This window comes from Alligator sinensis, unplaced genomic scaffold, assembly GCF_000455745.1.
Source record: "Alligator sinensis unplaced genomic scaffold, ASM45574v1 scaffold72_1, whole genome shotgun sequence".
NCBI classification, from domain to species: Eukaryota; Metazoa; Chordata; order Crocodylia; family Alligatoridae; genus Alligator; species Alligator sinensis.
Genome location: NW_005842547.1, coordinates 906,797 through 918,204, shown reverse-complemented (window position 1 = coordinate 918,204; position 11,408 = coordinate 906,797). Strand labels below are relative to the sequence as shown.

Here is an 11,408-nt window from a genome sequence, read left to right as displayed (position 1 = left end):
TGGCTCTGCAGGGACCATACAGCTAAAGGAGAAGGGAAATTATTCTTTTCTGGCATCATGTCAACAAAATAGATAACTAAGCTCTGGTTACTGAATCCCCACCATGACTTGAGCAAAAATATATATTTGAAAAACACCTTAGGTGGAATCCTAGCTCCTCAGGCACTGAGAATTTTTGCCAGACTACAACTTGTCTTTTAGATGCCAGAGTTTTCAGGACTGGCAATTAGAAGATGAAAAAAAAAATCTGCCCTCCACACACACACACCTGCTTCTTTTTATTTGTGAAGCAAGTTTGATCTGAAATCAGACAATAAAAATGAACCTCACAATGCCAGCTTTACATTCACCTTCAAAAGTAGGCTACATTATACTGTACTTAAGTGTGTATAGTCTCAGTATTGTCTCTTGGACAGATATAATCCCCCAAAGATGAAGTTCACTAAAGTTTATGAATAGCTGTTTCTTAAGCAAAGCAAAGAATATTACATGTGTAACATGTAGCATGTAGCATCATCTTAAACTTGTTCTGAATTTCACTGAATTCAACAGAGTTACTCTAATTTATACTAGCACACAGAATTGGTCTTAACTTTCAGAGACAGTCAGTATGTGAGAACAGCATCCCATGATAACTATATTCCAAGAGAACAAAAACTGAAATACTAATCAATCCATGGAGAAGCTGGGTCTAAACTACCAAACATACTGCCAGAGGTGAAAACCATTAGCCTTTCTACATTCAGAGGATGAATGAAAAAAATCACCATGTTGCCCATACCTTCCTAAATATTTTATTTTCACACTTTAGATCATATTCAGAAAACACCCTTTATGTCTGATTTTTGATAGAGCTTTTTTTTAGCACCCAGTATTTCTTGGACACTTGATGTAATATATTTCTCAATTATTTTTTAAACTGGATTAGATTACTCCTATCTAAATAGTGGAAGAAGAGCAAGAAGAGTGAAATGTCTTTGCTAAATACTGATGTCTCCAGTGGATTGTCTCATAGAACGCACCAGCTTTAGGATCCATTAGTTAATACAGAAGTCTGGAAGGCCTTGGGCCTAATGTCTGCAGGGTCTGAGCTATTCTTACTTTCCTGCTTATACTGAGGTGCCCCAAGTCTGGACTCTTAGAACCATGGCAGATGTTGTATTTAATGTGGAACATCTTTGTGGCTGGTTTGTACCACATCTTAAACTCTATGTGAGGCATGTGTCCCAAACTTGGGGCTGCCTTATGCCCAGATGATCAGCTGAGTGCCACAATTGGCTTGGGGCAGCCCTGAGGTCTGGGATAGCCACCCCCTACCCAGACATCTGACATGACAAATTGCATGATTTTTGGGATGGGACATAAAATTCCTACTATTCCAATTGCATCATTATATTAATGTCTACCAGGGGCCTTAGACATAAGTCCAGGATTAAGACAAAGGTTATGGGGGATACTTTGGAAGCTGGGGCCTAATATTTCACTGGGTTTGCCTCTGTAGGAGGTGACTTACCCTCATGGATTTTGGCCATGGTATATTTGGAACCTTACTGAATACAGAGAGCATCTACATGGCATCATGCAGGTATCAAATTTACACTTAATTATTTACTGCATGGTAACATGTGTAGACAACTTACTGCACAGTAATACTGCACAGCCCCAAGTCAATCCACACACAGCATTAATGCACTTTAACACCTGTATGTGTAGACACCAGCCTATTTCCTCTTACTGTGCAGTAATTTAATGCTCAGTAAATTTAAGATTGCATAAATGCAATGTGTAGTCACACCTAGAGGGTATTTCTTCAGGCAGTTATTTAGGTTTTTTGTTAAGGGAATATAAACATGGAACCTTTGCCTTATCCATATGCATGTCTAAGTATATTTCACCTCCTACATTTTTTTCAATAGCTTACATTTCAAAATAATATGCATTAGTATTAAGAAAAGGATATAATTCCTCCTAAGCCTGGAGAAAATTTTGAACCTTTAGTTTGGGACATCCTAAGACTGAAACAACAACTAAGTTTGGTGATCTAGAATTTACATGCGTTTGAGACACTTTTTGACTTAACTTGTTTTAATGCATTGGGTCAATGAAGTTTCAAAGACTATTTAATGCATGGATTAGTGACACAATAGAACCATGTCATGTTTAGGTAGTATTACGCCATGCTTAGGAAGTAGATACAAACTGGCACAAAGCCTACATTATAACAACCATCATAAAAGCTTCCCAGAAAGTGAGAAAAATGTTACCAGCTGTCTTTAAAAGTTGGGCTTTTATTTATTCACAAGTGTCCACAGGAGTGGCTGCAAATACTAAAATTATTGTATCAAATTTACTTATTGATTTTTCACCCACTTTTTACCTGCTAAATAAAATAAAATAAAATCTTGAAATATTTCACCTGATCTCTTGAATTCAAAACAAGTTTAAAATGACACAGATATATGGAACTAAAACAACAAGAACATACTTCTCTTTAGCAGAACTACTATTGCTAGCAAAATAAATGCAGATAAGATAGGGTCTAATGGAGACATTCAGTAAAACTTTACGTAGCTTTCATTAAAACAGGTAGATCTCTTAAAATTACTAAGAAGCCTTCCTGTTGCAGTAACCGTTACAAAACATATACTAATTATATATTTTAAAACAAATTTACAATGTCTAATTTTTTGCTGGTCAGTAGCTAGGTATTGCACTTTCAGCTAACTCCTATTTCACTTTTCATGCCTAAATGGCACATACACAGGTATCTAGCTGCCTTTTCAAGTACTTACATATAGTTTGGGATTTTTTTTTTCCTGTGGAGAAACAGAATCTACCTTCATGTTTTTCTGCTGCACCCAAAATGAAGGAGAGCCCTGTATTTTAGTCCTGCTAGTTAAAGTATTTGCCCAGAGAGCAGGAGACCAAGTACAGAAAATTAGTTTTTGATAAACTACAGAAGGGAAGCCAGTGGAGATATTCAAAGGGGAAATAGATGCTGTGGTCAGATCTAGGATTAGGAAGATAAAATAATCCCCTTCTGCTGAAGTTAAGAAAATAAGTCTTAAAATATAGGAAGTACTAATCTGAAGCATCAGAACTAAATACTGATAACACCTATTTTACCACTACTAGAGAGAAAGAAAGGGGCACAGGAGGCAAACTTGACTCATATAGGCATCTTTTTGCACCATACTTTCCATCCAAATCAATAATAGGACTAAGTCCTCCCTTCTACACTATAGCAATGATCACTAAATGGAACCATATGCAATATGAGAGTTGATGCAATACTGAAATCACTAAAAATGAAAACTATTTCTTTCTGAGTATACTGAACTTATACACTTTATCCTCACACACTTTCACTTTCAATAGCCAACACTTCCTCCAGACCATGGGCACAGCTATGGATACCAAAATGGCCCCACAATATGCTAACCTTTTTATAAGCCACCTAGAAGAGGAATTCCTCAAGGACTGAACCATCAAACCATTGCTATACTTAAGATGTATCAGTGACACCTTCATCATTTGGACTGAAAACCTGTAATCTCTGATTGATTTCCATCAGAAAATCAACAAGCATCACCCCTCCATCTCTTGAATACTCTAGCACCAACATTACCTTTTTAGACACTATGATCACTATCCACTATCCAGAATGGTAAAATACAGACCACCATATACAAGAAAATCACAGACCAGCATACATATCTGCACAGAACCAGCAATCACCCTAAACACACCAAGAAAGCTATAATATACAGCCATGCCATCAGATACCACTGAATTTGCACTGAGGCAAACACCTGTGATCATCACCTCACAACTCTCAAAAGGGCTTTAACTCAGCAGGATACTCCTCCAGAGAGATAGATCACACTTTTAAAAGAGTTACCCAGATACCGTGTGAAAAATTGTGACACTACAGAAAGAACCCCACCATGAATTGCATACTACTGGTTATGAAATATCACCCCTCCCTGGAACCTATATGGAAAATCCTCAAACAATTGCAAGCCATACTAGAAGACGACTCAATTCTTAAACAGAACTTCCCATAACCACCCACCCTAGCCTTCAAACAAGTACCATCTCGCCAACCTCACCACCAGAAGCAAATTTCCTACAACCCAAAACACACCAAATGAATCCAGATCATGCCATGACAAGAAATGTAAAACCTGCCAACATATCTCCACCACCCCCACAATAACTATACCCCACAACAGCATCATCATCATTCCTGGATCTTATAACTGCACCTCCAAAAATGTACTATATCTCATCTAGTGCATTATGCCCTGATGGAAAATATGTAGGAGAAACCAACAACTGCATATGAGAATAAACACACACCAGAAATCTATCAAAGACAAGAACACCCGTTTACCTGTGGGGTACATTTCTCACAAGAAAACCACTCTCTCTCCAATCTCTCTGGTCTAATCCTCAAAGCAAATTTACAATACACCTTTCACAGACGAGCCTACGAACTTTACTTCATCTTCCTACTCAATACAAAAAATTGTAGACTAAATATAGACATTGGATTTATGATACATGATAACCTGCTTAATACTTGATACCCCAGGTAGCCTCTCTACCATTTACTAGCTATATCCCCTCCTCCCCCACCCCCAGGTCTCTCCCTGCCTCAATTTACATTTTCACTGATTGGCTTTCTCCCATGTATACTGGCCTCTGGCTTCTATTCCACCCAGGAAGAGCACAGACCAACTGCAGATGCTTCCTCAGCCTCATGAAGGGTGTTTGTACCTGAAAACTTGAAAGAAGATGTTTTTCCAGCTATTTTAGTTCATCTAATAAAATATATTGGATTTACCCAAAGAACCTTGTCTACAAAATGTACAGCATTTTTTAAAGTTTGCTTACTGAAAAAGTCTACACCTGGAAACAAAAACAAAAATACTTCCATTGTTAATGCCAATTGGGGTTATATAAAGAATGAAAGATAGGAAAAAAGGTCTGTTTTTTCTATATTTCTCCAATAACCAAAACAATGTTCCATAAACAAGCTACTTATATTGTTTTATTCCAGTGTGAAATTCAAGACCTCTTTTTATAATTACATTTTTAATGTAATGATACTTAACCATATGACAATAATAATGAATGAAAAAAGTTTATAGATGTACAGAAAATTACAGGAAAATTATTTTAATAATATCATCTCGCATAAGTAGACAGTATTAAAAGTGAGCCAGAAGATTCAATATAACCTTGAGAATAATGTATAAGAGCATTCACTGGCTATTATTCTGTACATATATTAGCAATTATATTAACTTCTGGTTGAAGATAAAACCCAAAGCTTAACATCTACAGATGTTTGTAAAACGTGCCTAACAGATTCTCAAAAAACATATCCTACATAAATAACACTCATGATCTTGTTTTACATCATCATTAGAACAGTCACATTCAAATACATTTTAACAAACTTGCATACAAATGGTTGTGAAAAGCAGGGAATTTAACCAGTCTGAGGTTGCCCTGTGGTTTGTGTATGGTTCAGAATACTTATCATCAGCTGGAAATCTGGCCTTTCAAAAACTGTGCACACATTTACATTCCAAGAAATTGTATATCTCAGTTCTAAAGATTACTTATTAAATCTTATCCTTGTATTTGCTTATTTGTGACTGCTTATTAAAGGAGATGAATATCAACATTAAAGCTTTCTATTGCCTGAATGCATGTGCTCAGTCTCAGAGAAAATTCTTAATTTTCTTTTGCAAGGCAATGGAACACCTGCATACTCAAATACAAAAGATGATTTGTGAATTTGACCTTCATCAACCCATTCATCAGACTATTAACTCATCCTCATATTCATTTTAAAAAGGTTAGAATTTTCCATGCAATACATAACTCCAATTAAAATGAATAATATACAAACATATACACTGAAGTTACCACTCTTTTCTAGTAGTAAACTTATTTTTTTCCAGAGAGAAAAGACAAAAATCATTCAAATATGAATTAAAGACAGATCATGTGGGATCATCTATTCCTATTTTATATTTTAACAAAAGTGTTCAAATGAATGAAGCAATACTTCCTAGAGCATAAGCATATAATATCGGATACTTTACCTAATAATATATGTAGCATTTGTCCCTGAACAAGTTGTTGCTATGTTTTTCTTGGAACAGAAATATTCTGGGATTGGCATTTACATGCATCACCCTTCTAATTAATCAGGATTTAGCAAATGACTGAATGTACTGCTTTTCTGCCATAGCTTCTATTATGCAGCTACAGAATATGCATTCAGAAACACTTTCCAATGTCATGGGATAAATTGTTAGTATTTCTTACCCTGGGAATATTTTATAGGATTTATCCAGGGACAACAGGTGTCATGGGTTCTATTGTCCATATCACTAACACAATTTACAAACTTTAATACTGCCTTAGGTTCACCAAAGTATTTATTACAACTGCAGCTATTTTCCAATAGCGAATATATGTTAAGGGAGAAATGGGGAAGCAGGGAAGAAAGATATGTTCATGTTACTAAGCTAAAAGCATTTAGTGTTATCCATCTGCATTCACATACTTCTTTCATGAGTAAATGAGTCCTTAAAAAATTAAGAGGTTTTAGAACTATAAATTCAAAATAATAAAATTATAATTAGAGACTCTATTCTTCTAAGGATTGTTGCTTCAAATTTTCTTGCTGAGTTATTTATTTTAACCTTGTGAATAATTATTTTGTTAAGAATGAATTTCTGCTGGTTTCAACCTTAATTATTGTCTATGCCATGCAAACACACAACAAAATTACTATGAAATACTTACCCTGGTTTTTACTCCACAGTAAATTTACTCTAAAGTAATGAGCAGATACATGGCAAGCTTTCTAAGAAATCCATTACAAGCAGCCAGCTATTACAGGATGTGGACAGTCTTTGGTAGAGAGCCAATTTATACTGAGCAAATGGCAAGTAGAAGTGTAGACACATACCCACTACACTGATATAATTTATAAGCTGAACTAGGGTACAGTGACTTGGAACAGTGAAAGAATGTGTACTTGTGTGCTTGCTCCACTTCAGGGTAAAATCAGTTTATATCACAGTAACAGTGTTTTTGTATCTTACCCCTTATATCTTCAGCATGCTAAATCAAATTTGGTGATGAGCAGGGAAAAATGTGGATTTTGGGTTACTTTTTTAATCTGAAAATTGGGGATTGTTTTTTAATCAGAAAAAAAAAAAACAGGATCCCTTGTTATGAGGCAAGCAAACAAACAAAAACCTTATTACTTTTGAGAATGATTTATAAGTCAGAAAGTCTTACTTTTGTATTCCAGGTGAAAACCTGCTGCTGCCACGCTAATATCAGAGTGAAAATGCAGGTAAAGTTGATTGGAAGTGCTATTCAACAATGCTGGCACTGTGGTACCTGCAAGAGACAAGACTGATTAATCTTTGTTAAGTAGAACATTGCATATGGTATTTAAAAAAACATCTCCCATAATTTTACACTGAGCATATTTGAACAAGTCTAGAAGTAGAAACAAGCCTGTTCTCTCCTTGATGGATCTGGAATTATTATTACCCTGATAAACTTTCAGTCTAATTTCGCTGACAAGATATGAAACTAACAGAATGGAGAGACAAGTTATACTGGGATGAAAGGCATTGTGGAGCGCTTGCTATGAGTCAGCTGCTCCACAGTAAGTTTTTTTGCATGCCTGCCATTATCCTGCTGGAAGTAAAAGCTAAACAGAAGTAAACTTATCCCTGTTTCATTCACAGGTAAGCTGCCACTGTTTAGCTTTCACTGCCTATGGGATAGCAGCTGACTCATGAAACAGGGACTACCTTCTCCACCTCCTCATGCACTGCTTCTACTCAGTCAAGGAGGTAATCTAACCAAACCTGGGAACCTCAAAATCAAAAAGAAGCTCTTTGAAGTCAAATGCTTTTTCATAAAATGCCTTGATCTTGCAACCTTTGGTAATGGCAGCAATTTAGCCCCTTCTAGTGATTGATCTTGAGACTGGAACCTAAAGTAGCAGCAACTTTAAAGAAAGCACCAGCTGATAATAGTCAGTTTGAAAATTCTTTCACTGGAAAAATGGAGAGACCTGTTTCTCTGTGTAAAGCCTGAGAGACTACTTTGTTTCTATGCTCTCCAAAGAGCTCAATGACAAGATGTGTGGAAGGATATCAGAGGTTTGCCTGCCATTTCAATTTTGCTTGGAGATGTCATTGTGCGAAGTCATGTCTGTGGAGGTTTCAATGTACAGAAAATCAGAGGCAGGTGAAGTATCCGTCATGTAAAGACTGGTAGGGGAATGTAGTTTAAAGTAGATTTTATGTTGTGTTTTTTTGCTTTTGTTATTTATTTGGGATTTGTTTGTTTCTGTGCTTGTTCCCAGGGGGTCTCAATAAAGAAAGACCTGTACAGTCACAGACTGCAGCCAGAATACCTAGGGTTGAGACTGTGTGCATGCAGCAAAAACATCCCCTCAGTCAGATACTACAACTCTATCCTTTACTAAAGAGACCAGAACAAGCTCAACCTAAGGCACAGTTTCAAAAACCTTTGACTTCTTTGGTACAAGTAAAACTTGCTGCAAAATTTTCACTCCACCCAGATGTGCTGCTTTGGGAACATGGAATACTCCAGCCTATTATATTGAGATGTGGCAGATGCTAGGGACATATGGAATATTCAAAGGCTATTGCATAGATGCCTTAAGTGTTATATGTATCTTTCTTTCCTGGCTCAATGGGCAAGATTCCTGTAGGAAATAAAGTCACTGACAGAAAATTAATGCAAAACACTAACTCCCATTTCAAGGGAAAATAAATGCAAACTGTATAAAGAGGCAACCCTGAGCTAGGGCAGAAGACACTCACATTGCATCTAAGAACTGAAGGAATGTGAAAATGTACCTAACAGGGTTATGTGAGGGAGATAAGAGATACCTAGTAAGTTTAGGATATGAACAGTTTAGGATATTAACCCACGAGATGCACAGTCCCACCAGGGGGAATGCCCTCCTAGACCTGGTTCTGGCCACAGGCAATGACCCGGTGAGAGGACACCAGGTTCTTGACCACCTGGGTGACAGTGATCATCACCTACTGAAATTCACCATACAGCACAGGGTGTCGAGGGCCTGAAGTAAGGCAGTAGACCTTGACTTCAAGAGGGCCAACTTCAACTAGTTGAGGAGACTGGTAGGAGAGGCACTGGGGTCCTGGAGAGTTAGGGAACTGGGTGTCCAAGATGAGTGGTCGTTCCTTAAGGAGATGATCCTCTGTGCCCAAGGGGTGACAGTCCCAATTAGAATCAAAGGGGGCAAGAGTGCTCAAAAGCTCCCCTGGCTCACCAAAGGCATTCAGGAATGTCTGAAAGCTAAAAAGGAGGTGTACACCCTGTGGAAGGGAGGGGCCATCACCAAGGAGGATTATACCTCCATTGCTTGAGATTGTAGGGGGGCTGTAAGGAAGGCCAAGGCGGAGACAAAACTAGGACTAGCGACCAGGATAAAAGATGACAAGAAGTCCTTTTTTAAATACATAGGGAGTAAAAAGAAGGCACCAGGGCCCCTGCAGGACATGCTTGGCAATCTGGTGGTTGCACCAGATGATAAAGCTGACCTCTTTAACAAATTCTTTGCCTCCATTTTTCTGAGCAGGGACCAGGATATCCCCCCGCACTGGGATTCCAGATGGACTCAGAGGCACTACCAGGCCTAGGGTCAGAGAGGACCTAGTTAGGAAACTTCTAGTGGGGCTGGAGATGTTCAAGTCAGCAGGTCCAGATGATCTCTGACGGAATTGGCAGAGGTCATTGCAGGACCCCTGGCATGGCTTTAGAAGCACTCGTGGTGCTCTGACCAGGTACCAGAGGTCTGGAAAAGGGCCAGTGTGGTCCCCATTTTCAAAAAGGGAGGAAGGAGGACCCAGGAAATTATAGGCCCGTTAGTCCTGCGGAAGCTCTTTGAGAAAATTATCCAGGAGCACATCTGCAAAGGACCAGCAGGGGAGATTATGCTTACAGGCAACCAACATGGGTTAATTAGGGGCAGGTCCTGTCAAACCAACCTGGTTGCCTTTTATGACCAGGTCACAAAATCCTTAGACGCAGGTGTCGCAGTGGACGTAGTCTTTCTGGACTTTAGGAAGGCCTTCACAAATTGGCTGAGGGACTGCACCCAGAGAGTGGTGGTGGACGGGTCATATTCGACCTGGAGGGATGTGGGCAGTGGGGTCCCCCAGGGCTCGGTTGTTGGGCCCGCACTGTTTAATCTCTTTATTAATGACTTGGACAAGGGGGTGAAAAGCACCTTGTTCAAATTCGCTGACGACACCAAGATCTGGGGCAAGGTGGGCATGCTAGAAGGGAGGGACAGGATACAGCTGGACCTGGACAGGTTACAGGGGTAGGTGAATGAGAATAGGATGGGATTCAATACTGACAAGTGCAAGGTACTGCACTTGGGCAGTAAGAACCAGCAGCATACGTACAGGTTGGGGAACTCCCTTCTCGAAAGCACAGTGGCAGAAAGAGATCTTGGAGTCATTATTGATTCCAATATGAACATGGGCCACCAATGTGAGGATGCGGTCAGTAAGGCCAACTGCACCTTGTCATGCATCCACAGATGCATCACAAGCAGGGCCAAGGAGGTGATCCTCCCCCTCTATGTGACACTGGTCAGGCGTGGAGTACTGTGTCCAGTTCTGGGCGCTGTACTTTAGGAGAGATGTGGCCAGCATTGAGTGGGTCCAGAGGAGGGCCACTCCTGTGGGACCTGAACCTGTTCAGTTTTCACAAGAGAAGGTTGAGAGAGGATCTGGTGGCTATCTACAAACTTACGAGGGAGGGACCAGCGGGGAATGGGAGAGACGCTGTTCACCCGTGCACCTCCTGGAGTAACAAGGAATAACGGCCATAAGTTGTTTGAGAGTAGGTTCAGGCTGGACATTAGAAGACACTATGTCAGGGCAGCTAGGATCTGGAACCAACTTCCAAGGGAAGTGGTGCTGGTTCCTACCTTTGGGGTCTTTAAGAGGAGGCTTGACATTTACCTAGCTGGGGTCATATGAGCCCAGTATTCTCTCCTGCCCAGGGCAGGGGGTTGGACTTGATGATCTACTTAGGTCCTTTCCAACCCTACATCTATGAATCTATGAACAGACATGTAAACTGTTCATCATTTTAGGACACTGTCTCCATAATACTGCATTACCCAAATCTAAGATAACCCTGAATTTAAGATGACCCCCTAAATAGATTCTACATGTGGAAAATTTATAAATGTATTATTTCCCAGGCACTGAATGTAATTATTCCAGGGTCATATTTAATTCATCCCTCCCACAGCAGCAGGAGGCAGACAGTGGGAAATAGGT

At 39.3% G+C, this 11,408-nt stretch overlaps 1 protein-coding gene across 1 annotated transcript in view; it reads right to left on the bottom strand.

The window, feature by feature from the left end:
- Positions 1-11,408, bottom strand: part of LOC102386534 (CUB and sushi domain-containing protein 1) — a 796,348-nt gene that overhangs the window by 141,249 nt on the left and 643,691 nt on the right. The window contains exon 33 of the mRNA XM_006032113.1: positions 7,333-7,437. Coding sequence (XP_006032175.1) covers positions 7,333-7,437 — 105 coding nt within the window. The remainder of the gene's footprint in view (positions 1-7,332; positions 7,438-11,408) is intronic.